This window comes from Microplitis mediator, chromosome 10, assembly GCF_029852145.1.
Source record: "Microplitis mediator isolate UGA2020A chromosome 10, iyMicMedi2.1, whole genome shotgun sequence".
Lineage (NCBI taxonomy): Eukaryota > Metazoa > Arthropoda > Insecta > Hymenoptera > Braconidae > Microplitis > Microplitis mediator.
The window spans coordinates 20,111,372-20,132,958 of NC_079978.1; the positions used below are offsets into that span (position 1 = coordinate 20,111,372).

Consider the following 21,587-nt stretch of genomic DNA (forward strand, 5'->3'; position numbering starts at 1 on the left):
GCTTAATCAAAAGTTTCCTTGAATTTTTCGTCAAATCTCCGTCATCTTTGGACTTTTCCGTTTTTGACGTCAATTTGTTTACAACTTTCTATTCAATTTGACGTAAATTTACTGCCCGAATTAGAATGCAAATTCATTTCAAAAGTTGACTAGAAAAAGTTTTTTTTTAATTTTCAGGCAAATCTTTACATCAATTTATGGTTGTAATTTGACAGAAAAACTTGCCGTCAATTTGAAGTGAAACTTTAAATCAACTTAACGTCATTGTCTGACAGTAACACTTGCAGTCAAATTGAATTCAAGTTACACACAATTTACTGTCAACTTAAAAGTAATTGTTTGCTCTCCAACACTTTCCTTCAAATTCAAATTAAGGAAACTTTTGTAAATAAACTTTTGCCAAAGAAAACTGTGCAATTCAGGAAAGTGTGGCTATCAGGTGCACGATTCGTCATTAGCTATTGTGTTGCGCATGCGCGAATATTGCAAATAAAATAAATTATACTTGAATCTATTAATTAATTAATAGATAAAACAAAGCCGAACAAACGTTAATTTCGATCAACAAACAAAATGAAAATCCAAGAGCAACAACAAAAGAACGGATATAAAAATTAACGTTAATTGATGCTAATTTAAATGTCGATTTGAAATCATTTATTCAAAAACTAACGTTGTACAAACAACAATTTTTTTTTATCATACAATCATGAACAAATGACGAACAAATAATTTGTGTAGAAAAATTTCAAAAAGTCGATTCGTCTGCGCCAACTTTAAAAATTACAGAGCGAAGCAGATTTCGGGCGAGTTTCCAACTTGACAACAATTTGCAGTCATTGATTCCACGGAATCGCCTGCGGCGCCCACACTGTGACGTGTTCAAAAAATAACCTGTACTTTGAATTGTGCGAAAGCCTTAAAGTGTGAGGACACGAAACACGATAATCATGGATTGACCAAGAATTACTTTTTAATTATTATTGAATACAATTCGCCTTCTATATTTAATATTCTACAAATATAGGAGCGCAAAGTTCAAAGTAAAAAGAAAAAAAATGAACATTAATAAGCTGATGTGTTTCAAGTACAAGTTACAATAATTATGTGCTGATGTAAAATTACCTGTTCAATGTTCAGTGTTTTTTGTTGATAATTATTTTTTTAAAAAAATAACAGTAAGGGTGTAATATTTTGCTGTGCGGTTCTTTAATTTTATATTTTTTTAATTTAAAAAAAAATCATTTTTTTATGACACTTGTTAATTTTAATATCAAAGGTTTTATATCGACAGCAAAAATCAAACAAAGAGAACTATATTTTTGATTTACTTACGGTATTTTGACATACAACCACATGATGGAGTCCAAAAAAAAGTTGAAGGAAAAAAGAAGGTAGGTTATGGTAACAATTTAAATGTTTATCCTCAAATTCAAACTTTAATTAAATCCCTGATTAGAAAAGATAAAAAAATGAGTTTTGTAATTTCTCTGAATTCTCAATAAAAATTCAAAAGTTTGAAGTAGTGAGAAAAATTGAGTGATTGAAAAGTAATTGGAAGTATGATGAAATATTAAGTATTTTTGAATTTCTCTAAATCTCTTCATGAATCGAAATTTAAATATTTAATTATTAAAGCAAATTTGAAAGTTTTTTGAAATTGTAATATTTTTGAATTTTTCTGAATCTGTACAAAACGGAATTTAATTATTATTAAGTGATTGGAAAGTAAGAGTATTTAAAAAATTTTTATATTTTCGAATCGGTTCCAACATTGAAATACTCCAGCGATTCCAGTCTAAAACACTAAGAACTAGAGTTAACGCGGCACGGGTTGTGTCAAACAAGATAATACACAGAGATCTCGGAATTCCAACTGTAAAATCTGAAATAAAATAATTCAGCATCAACTATGAGACTAGATTAATCTTTCACCCCAACACTAGCCACAAGTCTACTGAACGTCCAACAAATTAGCAGAAGATTGAAAATATATAAGCCGTCAGATCTGAAAAACCGATTCAACTAATTAAATACCTCGCAAGCCATAGAGTTTACCTCTAACACCTGTAATATATGTATCATAAAAATTACTTAATGATAATTAGCAGATTGTAGTTTAAATTAATAATAAAAAAAAAAAAATTTCGAATCATCCCCAGTATTTTAACAATGAGAAAATTTGACTGTTATCTGGTAATTAAAAATTATCGTGAAGCATTTAGAAAGTTGAATAACGGGTGATTTGAAACTTTCTAAAAGAATTTAATGTTCACACTTTAGGAGGATTTCAAATTTATCGAAGAATTGAAATGTATGAAAAAAAATTTTGTAATCTTTCCAAATCACATTTCTTAATTAATGATGTACCTGATAATGAGTCGTTAGTACAAAAATTTTAGGTATCAGTGGTACACCTCGATATTCTTGAGAATTAAACTATTTATTAAAATATACAGTCGAATTCCATTAACTCAGACAGTTGGTCTAGGAAAGAGCGGAAATTTCCTGGAAATTCCGACTTATCAAATGCCCTTTCTCCTTTAAAAAATAAACCAGGCATGCGCTCTTACACCTACATGAATTATATACATGCAGACACATGCAAATGTACAGCATCGGGTGGAGACAGCGCAGCTCGTAGTGGGGAATAATTATTATTACTATACCACATGGTAATATTTCTTACTATCAAAAAATATATTACTTTATTTTAATAAATACAGTAAAAAATGATTAAAAAGAATGATCTGAAGTTAGCAGACGTCTGGCGGTTTTTGAATTTTTTTTAAAAACGATTAACTATAAAAAAAAAAATATTTTGAAAAATTGCACCTATAGTTTATTAAATTTTCTACGTGTGTATGTTTTAGTTTTTTTTCTTTTTTGTAATTTATTTGTTAAAAAAAATCTGAAAGTTCGTAATTGTCTGCTAACTTCAGGATCGTTAAAAACACTGAATGCAATAGAAAATTTATCAATTCAAATTTAAAAATTCCAACTTTTTTGATACTTTGTACTACACAGCATGGTAATTTTATGAAAAATCTTTTCAATTCTTCATTCGGAAATAGTCGGCTCTTTTCATTCTTGTTCATTCTAGTACTGCAGCTTAGAATAAATTACGTATTGAGACGTAAGCGAGCATCTCTATGTAAAATATCTTATAAATTTTCTTTTGTATTGTAATTATTCCCACGTACTCAGCCCCCTCCGTTTCCTATTTACACCCACACACATTCTATGACTTACGTACACATACACATTCATATGTTCACACAAATACACCTGGTATCGTGCGTTAATACGTATATTATCTGAAAATAGGATAAAAAGACTCGAAAACTTGATGCGTGTCCATAAGATATCTGAAAAGAAATAAATTACATTTATATAGATATAAATATATGTATTTATTACGGTAGGCCAAACCAACTTTTCAGATTAAAATAAAATTTTTTTATTATCTTATCATTTTTGGTTACAAAATAATGATTTATATCATGGTCAAGTAAAAAAAAGCCTACGTGGGAGTAAACGGACACTTTAATATGAATATATATTTTTATGCGTCGTATAGTTACATATAGGTAGATGATTATAAGTATTAAGAACATTTGTACCCAATTCCAATTCCGTAGGTCTTGCAGTTAAAAAATCAGAAATACTTACAACTTTTATCCACCCACGACCTTTTTCAGACTTAATTTTCTGCAAAATTCAAGTAATGGTGGATGTATGTACGTGTAAGAAACATTTGTCCCAAAGTTCAAGTCTGTAGATTTCATAGTTAAAGCACGGGAGTATTTTAAGCTTTGACCCCACGACGACCCTCGGAATGCATTTCGATGAAAATTCCAGTAAAGTTGCATTCTTACAAACGTAAAGAACATTTGGTTAAAAGCTAAGATCTATAGTCTGTGACTCTCTAAACATGAATTAGTGAAAATACGTGAATATTCACTAATTTAACGTGCAAATCGGACCACTAATTCCAAAAAGTGGTTCGATTGCCACTCCGAATTAGTGAATATTCACTTATTTCACTTATTCATATTTAGAGAGTATCATCTAGAAATAGTTGACAATTGAATGGTTTATCAAATTGCTAGCCAACAACAAATAAACAATGCGACTTTCAAAATTCAGTTTTTTTTTACTATTTATCAGTCATATATTCAGTCGAAGTCCATTCACTCGGATAGTTAGTCTGTGGAGAAGCCGAAATTTCCTGAAAATTCCGACTTATCCGATGCCCCTTCTCCTTTGAGAAGTAAACTACACGCATGCGCTCTTATATCTACATGAATAATGTATATATAAATACACAGACCCATACAAATGTATAACATCGAATGGGAGGCAGCGTAGCTCGTAGTGGGGGTCAAGATTAAGGGGAAGTTCCGAGTTAATGGAATCCGACTTGATGTTTATCGGTCTGTGAACCGATTGAAAATTCTATTCTACACATATATTTAGATAACATGCAACAATCATTCGTTTATAATTTCAGGAGCAATGACAAAAGGAAAGAAAAATCACGAGATGCAGCGAGATGTCGGAGAAGTCGTGAAACAGATATCTTTGTAAACATGGCAGCAGCGTTACCTATTTCCCCTGATGAAACAGCTCACTTAGACAAATCAAGTGTGATGAGATTAGCAATCGCGTATTTAAAAATTCGTAGTGTTGCCACTGCCTTAGAGAAACCTTTGGCAAAAATAGAATCAACAATTGAAGGGGACGAATTTTTCCCTCAAGCTTTGGATGGATTTATGCTAGTTCTTGCCAGCAATGGAGACATGGTTTATCTATCTGAGAATGTTAGTGAATATCTAGGAATCTCGCAGTTGGATATGATGGGCCAGAGTGTTTATGATTACAGTCATCCCTGTGATCATGATGAAATAAGAGAGTTTTTATTAATGAAACCCAAAGACATTGATGAAAAATGTTCTTGTAATTTTTTCATACGACTCAAATGCACGTTAACTAATAAAGGGAAGAAAGTTAATCTCAAAAGTGCTTCTTACAAAGTAAGTATATAAATATTTATACTAAAACGTATTTTTTTCGCATAATAGTTGAATCCCTTTAAAAAAATTTCAACAATTTTTTGTCTTCAAAAAAATGACCTGAGATTTAAAAACTTGTGATTTAAATTGAATTCAAATTATAATAGGGAAGTTCATTTGAAATTTTAAATCGTTGCTTTGAAATGATTTCGGAAATTTGAATTTTTTACTTTATCGTTTAAAATAACTTTTAGGTAAATTAGAGAATCAAAAAAGTGGAACATAACTAGAATTCTTCAGGCAAATGCATAAATTCCTCCGTTTTTATCACCTGCAGTCGGTGAAAACGAATGTAAACATTTGATTGTAAATATTCTCAAAATAAATCGTGACCTCTATAATTGTATTTAACAACAGTACGGCTCGCGTATTCCCACCTCTTTTCTCTCGTGTGCACAACCAAGTCGGTAACTGGAAGTTTCTCAACAATCTATTTTATTTTTATATCCTCATTTTACTTCATATTTTTAAATATTTTCCACAAATCAATGCACATTCTTTCTAGTTTTTTTTTTATAAAAAATGGCAAAAGTCAGCCCCCTGATTACAAACTCTGATTGAATCTGATCAGAAAATTCTGTTTGGATTTAATGGGAAAGTTCCAAATTTGATTGAAATTCAGCAATTAGTTGCTACAATGGTGCGTAGAAGAGGCCGTATCCCATCCAGTTTCTAGAATATCAGTAAATTTTTTGGAGACAAACAATTATCCTTTACGTTTTCAATACCAATCTTTCTGTTTTATTTTAATTCTTAAAAAAATTATTCATGAATAGGTAATTCATTGCACTGGGCGCCCAATGGTTACTTCTGGTATTGCGATGAATGACGGAAAAATGAATGGTGAATCCTGGGAAACATCTAGTTTAGGAAGTGAAGATCAAAATGAATGCGAAACAGAAACTTCGCAATTATCATCTGGTGTTGCATTAGTTATGGTGGGGTGCCCTATACCTCACCCAAGTAATATTGAGATACCTCTTGGACGTCAAACATTCTTATCTAAACACAATCTTAATATGAAGTTTACTTATGCTGATGAAAGGTTCGTATCCATTGATATTAATTTGAACTTTATATTAGTAATGTAAAAGAAAGGTCTAAAAAAAACAATCGACTCCGTGGACCGACTCTTACTTCTTGAGCTCGATAACTTTAGTACGAATATGTTTTGAAGTTCTTTGAACTCAAAATAATTTCCCGCTATGGAAATCGACGGTTTTCGAAAAATTCGTTAAGTGATACTGTGGTTCGGAGAGCCATAATTTTTATTCCGTCTGACTCGTGTAAAAAAAATTCGCTCCAAAAAAATTCCAAAAAAGTTCCGCATGTGGAACTTCTTGAAATAAGACAGATTAGAACTTCGAATGGAACTTTTTTGGAACGTCAGTAATTTTGATGGTAAAAAAAAACGTTTTTATGAGCAAAATCAGAGTCAAAAAAAGACGTCCTTGGAACTTTTTTGGAATTTTCTATGTACGTTTTTTTTTGTTCTATAAAAAATTCAAAAGTAGTGATTTTTGAACTATTTTGGTATGTTTTTGGAACGTCTTTAGTCTTCGAAAGATGCAAAAGTAGTGATTTTGGAATGCCTTTTTTAGTCCATAAAAAATTCAAAAGTGGTAATTTTGGAACTTTTTGGAATGTCTATATAAAATTCCAAAAACGTCCTTTTATGACTCTAAATTTGCTCGTAAAAACTTTTTTTTTCCGTCAAAATTACTAACGTTCCAAAAAAGTTCCATTCGAAGTTCTAATCTGTCTCATTTTTAGAAGTTCCACATGCGGAATTTTTTTGGAATCTTTTTGGAACGAATTTTTTTTCCACGGGGAGCTATACCTGCAGTTTTACCAATGATAGAACTTTATTCATCAGATTTTGCTATTTATTTTCAGATTGGCAGAACATTTCGGCTGGAGTAATAATGAGTTGATCGGTAAATCAATTTTCGAACTTCATCATGCTCTTGATAACCATGCTCTTGACAAATCTTTTAAATGCCGTAAGTATTTAATAATATTCAAATTATTTTCTCGAGTATTTTTTCATTCACACCTCGTACCATATTTCATAACATTTACCAAAAATCATTGCTTACAATGATATTGTATTTAAGATCCCGAAAGGCCTGAATAAAACGTCACTAACCCAATAATTCTGGTTGCTATTGCATTGATTTTTTTCATCAAACTATTATAGTTCTATTTAGTAACTCTATATTTTGCCGTAATATATCCAAGTCATTGTATTATTCAATAAGTGCTTTTAGTTTGACGTTGAAAAAAAGCAAGATCGGGTGACTTGCGTAAAAATGATTGTCAGTAAGAAATTAACTTTCACTCCCTAAACAGTAGTTCAGTCATTTGTACACCGAACGAAATTAAAATAGAACCAACCCCATCATATAGTTAGTAGGTTTCGATGTATCGAACCTCATGACGAGTTTAAATCAACTGAAATTCGCCTAAATCAATTCAGTCTTTATCTCTGTGAAGGTAAAACCATTAAAAGTTTTTTTTTTTTTTTTTATTTAATTTCAGTATTCAGCAAAGGACAATGTGAAACTGTAGCATATCGATTTCTCGGCAGGACTGGTGGCTACGCGTGGGTAGTCACTCAAGCAACTCTCATTCACTGCACGAAAAAACGCAAACCGTTATCTATTGTTTGCGTCAATTATATATTGAGGTAAGTTACAATAATTACTATGGTATTAGCGTACTAGTAACTGCTGATTTAAACATTACTAGATGATAAACTAACAGTCATGTGGGACAAGTGTGCGCAGTTGGTGTGCGCAAACCCATGAATTTTAGTTCAAAATGAATGGATTTGCGCACATTTACCCCTATGACTCTATGATCATATCAAGTTTCGATATTGTCAAGTACACGGAGAAATTATTGCACACCTCAAGCGTGAAAAGTACAGTTTCGAATTGCCAATATTTCCCTAATATTCGATCGATTTTTTACATTTTTAAGCTCGATTAAGATTATTGCCTAAAGAATAAGTTTATACACTTATCCAAAAAATTAAAGGAACAAGAAAATTTTATAAATTTTTTAGTGATTTTTGTAAGACTGTATTTTCGTGAAAAATAATCGTATCGAAAAAAAAAAATAAATTGAAGCTTAAAATCTAGTTTGAAGATCTTCCAGTAAAATAATTTTTGACCCACGGTTTTTGCGGAATCATAAGAAATAGCTCAAGACAAAATTTTTTGGTTTTGTTTATTGGGTCTACGGAGCCGGGAAAATTTTTTTCAGAAAAATCAATTTATGTCTCTTTTAGAAAATTTATTCAGTTACAATTTGCTTTTTTTTTTGGTTTCTTTGTACGAAAGTTTGCTGCTGAGATATCAGCCTTCAAATGAAAAAGGATCTTTTTGTCTTTAATTGTCGATATCTCAGCAACTAATGGTCATACGGTAATTTTTAGGGCAGCTTTAGAACTATATAATCAGCCCTCAAAATTTTCAAAGATATAAAAATGATATTTTTACAACAACTCAAAAATTAATAATGTAACTTTAAGCCTTTATTAAAATTTGAAAATTAAAGTAAAAAAAAACTAAGATAAAGAAAAAATTATTAGAATTGAGGTACCCCCTATTGTGCTCAACAGCGTTTGTGCCCGAACCTCGCTATAAGACTATCACCGCTTTGCGTTTTATTTATGTATTCAGTTCAACTCTACTCTGTCGAGTGAATATATTTTATATATAATCATAAATAAACAGAATTTTGTCGTTTTTTTCTGTTAATTAATTCAGTGATACCATGAAATTTCAAGTATTCTTTATGAAAATAAGTTATTTAATTTACAATCTTTATGTCTGTACATTTTATCTCTATTTTAGTCGTACTGGTCGTTAGTCTTATAGCGATGTTTCGGCGCAAAACTTTTATTGAGTTGTTGGTGGGGGAAGCGTTCCGAGCGAGTTTTAACAAATTGAGGGGAAGAGACTTATAACTTATAGTCTTATATCGAGGTTCTAATGTATGACTTATCCAATCAGCTTTGACGTACTTTCTACTAATAAGGCTCGATATATTTGTTAAAAAGTTATCCATGAAAGAATCCACAGAAGTATTATTTTTTGAATTTTAAATGCCCGCCATTTCTAAACTAGTTGACCGATTTCGCTCATCTTCGAACTTAACCGAGATAATCATTCATAGAATAAGTGTGTCAAGTTTCATTAAATCCGTTTAGAATTGTGGGCGCTGTCGTCGCAATAAGTTGTTATATATATAAACTTTTGAACCGATGGTATTTTTGGAACCTACTCGACCAATTATTATAGACTATGGCGAAATTTTTTAAAAATTCCATGAGGAAAAATACAACAAATAGTTTTCTGACGTCTCTGACGTCTATCGAAAAATAATCATTTCATATTACAAAGTAATCCTGAGATTTTCATTATTTTCCGAAAAAACGATTTTTGACTTTTTTGAAGCAGGCAACAATTTTCGTTTTCTCTAATTGCTTAATTTCTTGTCTTAAGAAATATAAATGATGTTAAAAATAAATCGTGAATACAAAAATTTTATTTGTTTAAGTTTTTAAACAATAACTAGGTCACTGACGCGCGCATACATGCGTTAATATCTGTAGCAAACTTCTAATATTTTTTTATGTAATCTTCAATTTGTCATCTCTTTCTAAATGTAATTAATAATAGATTCGTTAAGGAAATTTAATTTATTATGTTCGATGGGACAAAATAATTAGTGATGTTTATCTGACGTTTTTTTTTCTTAATTATAATTTTAAACACCGGAATTTTTATTATTTTTCCAATGGAATCCTTGTTTCTCTATTCGCTTATGAAAAAATTATTTTATCTATTATTTTTGAAGTAAACATGAACTTTTATCGGGTAAAGGTGAATTAGCGTTGACTGCTACTTTTTGCCTATCTTGTACACATACGTCGACATATAAATATCAACGACCAAATTGGTCATCGTCGTGACGATATCAGGGAGAGAAGAAGAGCAAAGAAGAGAGGTTCTTTAAAGTAAGAGTAGGAGAAACTATAAGAACAGTGACAAGTGAGAAAATATTGTGTAACTCTTGTAAATACGAATACAAGATTTTATTTTGTTCATATATTTGTGTGGACTAGCCAAATTTTACAGTGCAAGTAACGGCATGTTTATTTGAATTTTTTTTTTGTCCTCAAAAATTGTTATATAAAAAAATTTTTTTATTTGAGGTGAGAAAAAGATCTAACGTTTATAGTTACAAATTTATAGTTTTGATAAAAATCATCCCATTTTTATTTATTTTGTAATCTCGCTGTGAATTTTTTAATCTCATGTATTAATACTCTCTTGCGAAAGTAAAAAACAACTTTCATTTTTTCTATTCGTATATCAATGAGGAATTCATAAGCGGAAATTAATTTTCATTCGTTTGTTTATCATGGAAAATATCACCATCTGATACATTATCCACAAATACTTTAGTACTAAAACAGTTATACTAATGTGCTGCGTATTTTTTTTTTGTGTTATTTGCACGTGCTCCGTTACGCAACAGTTACCAGTTGCACTGTGGCCGTCATTTTATTTTTAATTATATTCGCTACATATTCAACCTGTCTTCACCTCTGTTTGCATCGATCATGTCAATAGGTTCCGATTCATGCTTTAATTACAGATAGTAAATAATTAATTTGCATTTAATCGTTAACTGTCAGTAATTGCTTTTCCGTATTATATCTTCTTATTTATTTCAAATATTTGAAATCGTTTAAAATACCTCTGTTTTTTAAAACGTTTCAAGTCGATTTTTATTATTTTACGTACCTTAATTTAAATGTCATGTTTTTTTTCTGACATTAACGTAAACTAATTTGAATAAAAATACAATTTTGGAAAATCAAAAAGTGCGCAACCCAATCGCTCATAGTTAAATTTTTATTATCAAAATTTTTTTAAATATCCCGCTTTTTTTTGAAATATCACTTTTTATTTTTTTAATCCTACTGTCACACTAGTGCTGCGGCCAGTAGTTGGTGAAGAAAACAAAGAAATAATAATAATAATAATAATAATAATAATAATAATAATAATAATAAATGACGTATTATAATTAACAGTGGTTCTTTACTTTTAATCCATACCTCTAACAAAAACGATCTACAAAAAAGCTCTTATACCTTTTGTAAAATCAAGTTTATCATGAAATGATACGATACCTTTCTATACACGGAGAAAAAAATATAGTAAATTTTACTAAAAAATATGAGAATAATTACTAAATTTGGATAGTAATCTTGAAACGCTTATGATCTATATGAAAAATTCATAAACAGATTAGCATATTTTACAAGTCGTTTAGTAAATTTTACTATCCCAGTTTAGTAAATTTTACTATCCCATTTAGTAAATTTTACTATTCCGTTTAGTAAATTTTACTATATTAGAATGGAAAAAAATAAAATTTTTAATAGTTTTTCAACTTTTTATTATTATTGATTATTATTATTATTATTTCTGTCATCTGTATTGGTGTTGGTATGGATTTTTGTTTTTTAAAAAATCACTTGATTCAACCGAGATTCGAACCCTGATCTCCCGCGCGCGAGTCCTTTCCAATGTCTGACGGCCCGATGTGTCCTTTGAACAAAAGTTTCAGAACTTGTAATACATCTTTGTATATGCTATCCCCACCAACTTTTAATTTTATCTATACATAGTAGAATTTACTATACAGATAGTAAAAAAATATAATCGTGTTAGCAAAAAATACATTGCGTATAGTAATTTTTAATATTTTGTATAGTAAAAAATCCTATATTGTATTAGAAAATTTACTTTCTTAAATTTGTATTTATTAATAGTACTTGATAGTAAAATTTACTATACAAATAGTAAAAAATATAATCGTTTTAGCAAAAAATACATTACGTATAGTAATTTTTAATATCTTATTATGTAATTATTACTAACTAGTAAATTTTACTAAACGTTTAGTAATAATTACAATACAGAATGTATTTTTTCATATCTGTGAGTAAATTTTACTATAGTATTGTAATTTTTACTATACTTTTTTCTCCGTGTAGAGCGTTGAATTTCCTTTAAAAATATGCCTCGGCAATTTCAATCTACGACCCCTTAACGAGTTAGGAAGTTCCGAAGCTTAAAAAAAATTTCCATGTTATTTAAAAGTGTACATAGCTATTAAAATGGTAATAATAAAATATTTTTCTTTGTAGTGATATTGAATATGGAGATGAGGTGTACAGCATATGTCAATTGGAAGCACGAAACTCTCTCAATAATTTGAAAAAAGCTAAAACAGTTGACGAAGAGATAATAAGATCTTCAGAAATTCAAAATAATTATGATTCAATAAAATCTATAGAAAAAGTGTCATCTCCATCTATTCCATATCAATTAACAGAAGATGGTGATCTGATTGTATCTGAAGAACATGCTCGACCATTGGTTCCTGTAAGCTCAGAGATTGAAAACAAATTGACAGATTCAAAGAAATGGTTATTCCAGGTATGCATTAAGATATTTTATCATCATTCATGTCTTTTTTTGATAAACACAAAATTCGAGTAATGCGACACATTTGATGTGCAGTTTGTCCTTTCTTGGAATTTTGACATGATATATTTAAATGTTTTTAGAATAAACCTGTCATTGATTACAACTTGAATCAGACTCGTAGAAGCAAATTAGACAATTCTTCCATTGAATCTGTATTCGATCAAGACACTCCATTATCAATTGCAAATCGTTCGTCACCACACACAGCAACTGCAAGTATTTTCGCTCCACGAACTGAGGATATGAACAAAGGTTTCCTCACCTTCAGTGACGATCAACCAGGACTAACGAGTAAGTACTTCGTAATTTATAATTATTGCGTATCATCTCTAACTATTTATTTGTTTTTCATCTACTTAGTGCTAAAAGATGAGCCAGAAGACCTTACTCATTTGGCTCCAACGCCGGGAGATGTTTGTGTTCCTCTTGAAGATACACCATTCCTTTCAGACATGCTTGATGAGTTTATGTTTGGTAGTGAAAACTATTGTACGCTGTTGAGCCCAATTATACCGACAGAACTTCCAGACTCTCACACTGAACTTATTGAAGATACAATTAAAAAACATGATAATTTTGGAGATACTCTCGAGAATGACCCTTTTTTCTGTAGGAATTCAAGCCCGGTTCTCGATTCGTCTCAATCCTCTACAAACTTTTACTCACATTCGCCGAGTAAAAGCCCCGAGTTGTTCAGCACGAACTCACTACATAGTTCTGATATCGATAATGTGGCCGTTGGATCTGGAATTTCGGAAGATGAATTGCTTATGCTAAATATAGATGAAGTGATCGCTGATGATGAACTTGTGTCACGCGCACCTTATATTCCTATGTCTGACCAAGATGAGGCTTTACAGCTGCTGATCAGTGACAATATGGTGATGTGGGGACCGACACAACCTCCTGATAAATCTAACTGGTAAATAAACTTATGCTAAATCGAGAAAAATTTTTTTAGCTCTACGTCACTCGCTCAATGAGCGCGACGTCGCCTTTTTTACATTTTAATGTTTTTCTCATAATTTTGACGATGAACAAATTTGAAAAAATTTGAATACCTCAATTGAATATTTTAGAAAATTTTCATGTGATTTAAATGCAAAAAAATATATTTTTAAGTTGAATAAAAAAATACTTCAATGGCAAAGAAATTGAAAAGCGGCAATACGCTGCCCGGTGCGAGTGAGTAACCGGTAAATGACCGAATCTCCATGTTGCCAAGTTGTACTTGGTTGTGTTTTCACATAATATATAGTTATAGAAATAAACATATGTAATTGTTGCTGCGAGTAGCTACCGTCGTAAGTAAACAAGTTCATTCTTTATAAATAATTATCAAAAAAAAAACAATATGATTTTTTATTAATCACAAAATATTTAATAATTTTTTTTTATATAAATATAAATTTATTTTATGTCAGTGGATCAATGAGTTGATAATTCTTTTGAAAAGACGAGTGAAATTTGAAGGTTAAATATACCAGGGACGTTGATTTCATTATAAAAGAGTACTTTGTAATTTTAAGTAAATAACAATCTGTTTAAAATTTGAATCTTTTAACAAAAGTAGTTATTTTTTTCATTTACGTTTAATATCGGATAGACTTGGCAACACCGCGCTCGGTTTAACTCGGCGGCGTAGCGCTCACGCGAGTGACGAAGATGGAAAAATGATGCGAGCGACAAAGGGTAAAATCATTTTTCCGTGATAAATTGCTACATTTATGATTTATATTTTCACAGGAATATAAAGAGAGACCGTTCAGATTATTACAAAGAATCTAGTTTGGCGAAATTATTAAAGAACGATAATGATCAAGATAAACACGAGTATGTCATTGCAATGGATCCAGATCAGATGCTTGATCAGACTTCGAAAATTGGTGAGTAATTTTTTTTCTATTTATAAAAACTTAAACAAACCATCAAGTCTCTACTTTAAAATTATTTAACTCAGGACACAAGCGATCCAATAAACGTCTGCACGAGACGTCTTCACTCAACACAGAAGACACGAATAAACGCATGAAATATCAAAATATGATGAGAGATACGTCTCCGACATCCATCACTGTCACAAAACCATCAGAAACAAATTTATCTCACGTCGTTGAATCCACGGCCGGTGTAAATGGTGTAAAACGAAAGAGTCCTCGTATTGATGACATTAAAAATTCAAACAATAAACGAAGTAAAATGCGTTTACTGCAACAACTTATAGAAGAACATGAATTATCAACTACGATGAAATCTGGAAAATTAAATCATCTGGTTGATGGCATGGAACATTTTCAAAGGAACGATATCGCTGGCGACATCGACGGTGACAGTGAAAATCTACAGGAACGACAATCCAATAGCGTTCTAATGAACCTTCTCATCTCTGGTTGCGATGTGAGTGCGGGTTATGTTTGTTTCGTTAAACCAAAATCTGCTTCTAAAATAATTATTAGTAAATAAATAATAGATAAGCAATACTATTTTTTTGAATAAGTTTAAGAATACAAATAATTAAGTGGAAATATTTTCAGTGTTCATGCGCGAGTTGAACAATGAAGAGATATTATTAACTGGTTATAGATTCATGTGGAGATATAGTTAAATTTACTTCTTGCTAATCATGTAACAAAAGTACGTCTTCCGTTGTTACAAAATGGCACCATTGAATAATAAATGTCGTTCACAATCTTGTGGTTAGTCTAGTTTATTAATTACCGCACATTTCATTGATATTAAGAGATATTTATGTCGGCTGAAGTATAGTCACATATATATTTCCGGGAAACCCACGGGAATTTATCGCTTTTGAATATTTTTTTTTTGAATTTTTTACTAATTACTATAATTAAATGAAAGTTTATTCGAATTTTCCCGCTTAACCGTAAGCGAGTTATACATTTTCTAACAAATCGATGTTTTTTTCTACCGTACATAACTATATGTCTCACTTGTGAGTCAAAATAATGTTTCTGTTTTTGCACACCTTGAGCGCGAAGCGGAGAGGTTATGCTTAATAACGGACTTGTCAAGGTCACACGATTTCCTACTGTTAAAACCGGCAATTTTACATGTAAACAAACACATACTGCAGCCATTTTTATTAGGAATGTTCTCTTTATCTTACTTTTTTTGTTGACTTTTATTACCGTATATTTACCATGAAAATTTCTATGAAAAAAACGCGGGTGATTCAAACTTTTTTGAAATTTAACTTTTTACAATATAACATTATCGAGTCGCACTTTTGGATTTTCCAAATCTTTTTTTTTTTCTATTTATAAAAAATCTGAAAAACGGTTGACTCCTGCCAACCAAGATTCTTTCAGCTCATGTATTCAGAATGGTATAGATACTGCCGATGATATAACAATTTGGGCGAAATTACAGCAAACCAAAGATGTCTTCCAAGACTACTGATTGGTCGACAGGTCCCCGGACTAGCTCAGAGGCCCAATAAGGTTAATGCCTGGCCGTCATTTTGTATTCGTCTATTATCTTTAATCAACGCCCTCTACAACTATTGTCTGCGCCCTTTTGGTCTTTCGCAGGACTGTTCCAATACTCGATGTCGATGTCACTAGATGAGAAAAATAGTTTACATAATGAATGCAAAAAGAAAAACGCCGCTAAATATCTAAAGTCAGCGCCATGCAGTCTTTTTTTTACCTCTTGTAATATTTTGATAAACACCTTCCACGCTTCCCTTATGACAAAGCCGTTGTTAAAAATATTTATCATGGATGTCTATGGTCCCTATTAGCCACTAATATAAGCAACAGTCCCCATAGCAACTGTTGCCATGACAAAAGTATCCATAGCAACCGTTGCCATGGTGACTATAATCGGTGACATAACACCAACTCTTTTAGGATCGATATTGTTGAACTCAGCTGACGTTGCCTTGATCCACACATGCGTGCGCTGAATAATTAATTGCGCATGCGCAGTCTAAAGACTATGGTTATGTTAATAAGGAAGCTAAATTTGAAGTGACGTCATAAGAGAGAAAAATGATTGATTAGTTATTGGCTCGAATTATTGAGTAGGGATATGCTCCGCCCATTTTACTCAAATTCACTAGCTTAATATAAAAAGGATGGGCTAACTTTAGCTAGTTAACGGCGTATTCTTCGGCATGAGTTACGTAAAATAATTGACCTTTTAGGATTGACTTAAGGGTGGGCCGCACCTAACGAAATCTCGAATTTAAGAATTCTAATTATTTATTAAGTAATTATCATAACAGCAATTTTCTTAGCTTCCGACTAAAAGCAGAAGACGAACTTCTCCGGAAGATTTTCATCATCCGAGGCCCATAAATATTCAAAAAGTAATTAGAATTCTTAAATTCGAGATTTCGTTAGGTACGGCTGAGCTTTAACTAGTTTATTGGAAAATTTAATATGTTATTTAGGCTACCAAAAGTTCATTTACGAAAAAAAAATAGAATGTTTCAAATTATCCATTAAGAAGCAATTATTTTTTATTCGATTTTCATTTTAAGCTGTGGAATAAATATTTTTTTTTCTTTAAAGTGACTTTTTAGTCTTCAAACGTATAAAACTTTTAGCCTAATCGGTGGTCTATCCTAATTAGGGAGAAAAATAATTCTGTATTTTTTAGTCTCCATTTTTTTACTCAGAAATAAATAGTAATAGAGGTCAAAAATTTTCATAATTATCGCAGCTTTCTGGTACCGACATATCTTCAAAATTACATTAAAATTTCTTTCGAATTATTCATGTTTTAATTGTTATAGATAAGGTAAGATTTGGCTGTCTTCAAAAGTCACAAATGCAACCAGAAAATATCATAAAGACAATGAAAAAAAATATTCGATTTTATCTTCTAATCTTAAATTGACCGTTTTCTTCCTCATGCTGTCTAATAATTTTTTTTTAACCTCATTATCATCTTTTTTTTTTTTGCCAAGCAGAAAATATATGTCGAGCTGCCGACGCTGCTGGAAGACATCAGCATAAATGGGGATCACTAAGCATTGAAGATATCTAGCGTGACAAGATAGTGTACATTAACTTTAATTCATCAAGTTTAAAGGATTTTCTAATGATCAATAATATATTTTCATTTAAGGAACACTTAATGTTTCAACTTCAATTAAAATACTACTAATAATACTTTTTGTAACCCGAGAAATGATTGTTCAACTCAGCATTCATTGGGTTAAGAACTTGTGAGGTCATAAATATATTGTTTGACACTTCAATATATAGACTCTCTGATTAAAAACTCCGATTAAATTCGATTGAAAAATTATAATCGGGTTTAATCGAAAATTTCCGATTGAAAGTTAATCGAAAATCGAAAAAAAATTATTATTTTCGGATCGAATCTGATTAAAAAATTTCAATCGAATTTAATCGGAGTTTATTATTAATCAGGGCTACTGCAAAAGTGTCCAACTTGTATCCCAACAGAAATGACAGCTATTTATAGAAAAGAAAAAAAATGTAAAATACAATTTGCAAGCTATTTTTATACATTATCATTTAAGATTAAAATATTTTTTTTTTTTAATACGTTTGGGCTGACAAATAACTTGAATGATGTATGTACAGATAGGCGTTTTTTTTTTTTAAATTTATAATGGAACTTAAAGTAGTATTAAGTTGTCATGCATTTTTAAATAACCATAAATTATGTTAATTTTCTAACTTCTAATAAACATCTGGTTTCAATGTTAGATTACAAAGCTTGTCACTCAAACTTATTTGTTTTATTTGAATTTTTAATACTGTTTGAAAACATCAATTACTGATGAATAAAATTTATATTATATATATATAAATATAAATATTATACGATTATTAAAAAATGTAACGACATTTCTTGAAAATATTTTTAAATAAATTTTCATTGTTTAATACATTTTCAAGATTAAAGATTATTAATTATTTGTGTCTTTGAAAATACTTAACCTGCTAAAATAACATAATACGGAAAATATACTGCATTTTTATAACTATAGAAAGTAGCTTAATAATTACTATTAATTTTACTTTTATTGTCATACCCATATAAGAATCTTGTTTAAGGCTTGAGCAAGCCTGGTCTCAAGTTCGATAGACGTTTGTGTCTTTTCCTACCTACGTCTCTTGCTGCAGATACTTGTGGCCAGATTTCAATAGCAAGTCTAGTGCAAGCCCTGTTTAGAAAATATCATATAGGATCTAACAGATTCTTATCCTTCCCTATAGAGATTTTATAAGAATGAATGAGTGATATTAGAAGTGCTATAGTTAAGTATGTTATGTCCGCCGCTTAATTTTTAATTATTTATCCGGGATTTCTCCCTTTGGTAGCGATAGTAATTTTTGGACAAGCGGATTGGAGGGTGCGGACAACAATAAAGAATACGAGGAAGAAATTATCTTCCTATAATTTATTATTTATAGTGGATCTTTTCGAGAATTAAGAACCCAAACGTCTTCGAAGAGACTGGTGCTCTTGTTTAAGCCAAAGTATTTTAAGTATGATAGAATAATAGTTCTTTCACCTACCTTTCGATGTCAATTCTTCTAGTGCGGCAGCTATTATCCCTCCAGAACTAAACAGCTCACTCGGCCTTCCTGTAAGGTTGGTAGAATGGGTGCGGCTGGGTTGATAGGATGATATCTTATGTACTACTTTCGAATGAAAATCGAACGGCTTGAGTGATGAACTTGATCTTTTATTAATGATTTCAAATTACAACGTTTTTACTGAACGTAACTTGTTCACTCTAGTTTTTCACAACTTTTATATAATTTGTATTATAAGATTATTTATCTTATCGGATATTTTAAACAGATTTTTATTTATAAATGCGTCCTTTTTCACACCCAAAAGGGGTTTTTATGCGCAGAAACTCGGCACAAAGTGAGATCACAAATTCACGTGATTTGTGTCACAATTCACTCGAACCGGATAGATCTTCGAGATCTTTCAATTGCAATTAAGAACTATACTCTACACGATAGTTGACTATCAGCCGAGTATCTAACTCAATTGGCAATTTAATTTATTAATAATGACCGTAAATGAATAAATTAATATCCTACACGAACTTAATCAGCCGGATACCTAGATCGATTTACGGTTTAATTGATTTGAATTTTTTTGTAAATGAATAAATTAATATCCTACACGAAATTAATCAGCCGGATACCTAGATCGATTTACAATTTATTTAAAGTGAATTTGGAAAACCGTAACTGATAAAATAATATCCTACACGAAATTAATCAGCCGGATACCTAAATCAGCGACGATTACTTATTGCCACGTCGGAAGATTTCTGCAATAAGATTACGGGCTATCGACGCCGTTTACGCGGACCAAGAAGTTTAAATAAAACTGAGGCGCTGAGCCATGGTGCTCAGGCTTTTTATAAACTTTGCTTTGACAATTGATGGGGAATTTTTAATTATCGTCATTGGTGGAAAGTTACGACAGTTTATTGTTTATTCGTTAAACTTATTGCAGTTGTCTTTCCACTATTCTTTGCCGCATAAGAAGGTGAAAAAGCTGACGCTGCGTTTTCGCGCGCTTTGCAAAGAGGAGCTCAGAAATAATTATTTTAAATAATTATTAAAAATAAAAAAAAATTATTTGGACATAACAATCCCCCGGAAAGTAAGAGGGTTGCAAAACTCTCTTGCTTTCCTAAACATATGTCCCCTCTTTTAAAAAGCTCGCGATAACGCTTACAAAGTTTTTAAAAATGTCTTATAACTATATAAGATTATATAGGATACATAAGATGTATAAGATTATATTTGTGTTTTTAATCCTTTATATATACAGCTATGAAATTTATAGTATATGCCTGTATATGATGTAATTCCTTAAATTTAGGCTTACAATTCTTGTTTTCCTAACAAAAAAAATATGAATTCCCATATTTTGACAGGTTCGTGATAGCGCTTACAACAAAATTTGAAATTCTAAAGGGCGGTTTATATTTTAGAATTTCAAAGTATCATTCGCATTTAGTTTACATGGTACTTGTTACTCTCGACTGTTTAATTTAATAAATGATCGAGATTAAAAGCGAGTGTTTCATAATTTGAGTATTGTGTGTTAAGGTGAATTTTTAAACAATTAGGATAGTAATTAGTTTCACAGGGATATTCTTTTTTTTTCGTTTAATTTAAATTAAAATATTTTCTATATATAATTCAGATTGTCATAATTTAGTGCAGTACCAATACCCTATTTAATTATAATTCTAGTAAGATTTATTTAAAAAAAAATTTCGCAAATAATTTTCAAATTGTATATGAAGAGAAGGAGGATGAAAGAAAAAAAAAGTAATAATAATAATAATTTAGTATTAGTATGATTATTTCTATCTTAATATAAATTTTTCCTTCTCGAAGATGTATTTAAAATTTTTAGGTTTTATTTAAACTTACAGACTAAGAACCTTGGTGTCATCTCAGATTTCACCTGACTGCTGCGTTTGTTGCATACTTATACTTTTTTTTTCTTTGCTCTTAAATAAAATGCATACATAAAAATTTAACGTAAAAAAAAAAAAAATAAAATAAACGATCTGTAACACTCTTAAATTGCAAGAGAAAGAAATCTTGAGCCAAACAGAGTAATTATAAATTTCGAAAATCTCAACAAATGATTCATATATAATTGTAGAAAAGATAGGATGGAGAATGATGTCCAATATCGATTTAAAATCTCTTGGTTTTGAGATTTTATCATTTATCAAGTTCTTATTATAATTTAACTCGGCATTATTTTAAGCCCTTTTAGTGAGATTAGTATAACACAAGTCTCCTGATCTACTGAAGACTTGGTGTTTAAATATCAATCACCATCTCGAAACGCTGATATGTAACGTTTTTTTTTTTTTTTTTTATGAGCTCTGCAAGATTACATATGAGCTATATGTGTCGATGACCCGGCACAC

General features: G+C 30.6%; 1 protein-coding gene across 3 annotated transcripts; it reads left to right on the top strand.

Annotated features, from left to right (window-relative positions):
• Positions 1-911: 911 nt before the first annotated feature.
• Positions 912-18,501, top strand: LOC130675596 (hypoxia-inducible factor 1-alpha). 3 transcript variants are annotated; one of them, XM_057481372.1, is made up of 11 exons: positions 912-1,394; positions 4,514-5,036; positions 5,852-6,120; positions 6,972-7,078; positions 7,617-7,764; positions 12,313-12,604; positions 12,736-12,946; positions 13,016-13,577; positions 14,402-14,541; positions 14,616-15,052; positions 17,595-18,501. In XM_057481372.1, exons 1-11 carry the CDS (start codon positions 1,357-1,359, stop codon positions 17,652-17,654), a joined length of 2,787 nt encoding a protein of 928 aa, XP_057337355.1. In that variant the 5' UTR covers positions 912-1,356; the 3' UTR covers positions 17,655-18,501. The 3 variants fall into 3 exon arrangements, with proteins under 3 accessions (XP_057337355.1, XP_057337356.1, XP_057337353.1); XM_057481373.1 differs by lacking the exon at positions 17,595-18,501 and adding an exon at positions 15,190-15,388; XM_057481370.1 differs by lacking the exon at positions 17,595-18,501 and having other exon boundaries at positions 14,616-15,388.
• The last annotated feature ends 3,086 nt before the right edge of the window (positions 18,502-21,587 follow it).

Excerpts from the sequence above, each read along its gene's own strand:
- LOC130675596 (XM_057481370.1), top strand. The coding sequence starts at position 1,357 with ATGATGGAGTCCAAAAAAAAGTTGAAGGAAAAAAGAAG. Across the intron at positions 6,121-6,971 it reads TTTACTTATGCTGATGAAAG|ATTGGCAGAACATTTCGGCT; the intron begins GTTCGTATCCAT and ends ATTTATTTTCAG. Across the intron at positions 7,765-12,312 it reads TGCGTCAATTATATATTGAG|TGATATTGAATATGGAGATG; the intron begins GTAAGTTACAAT and ends TTTTCTTTGTAG.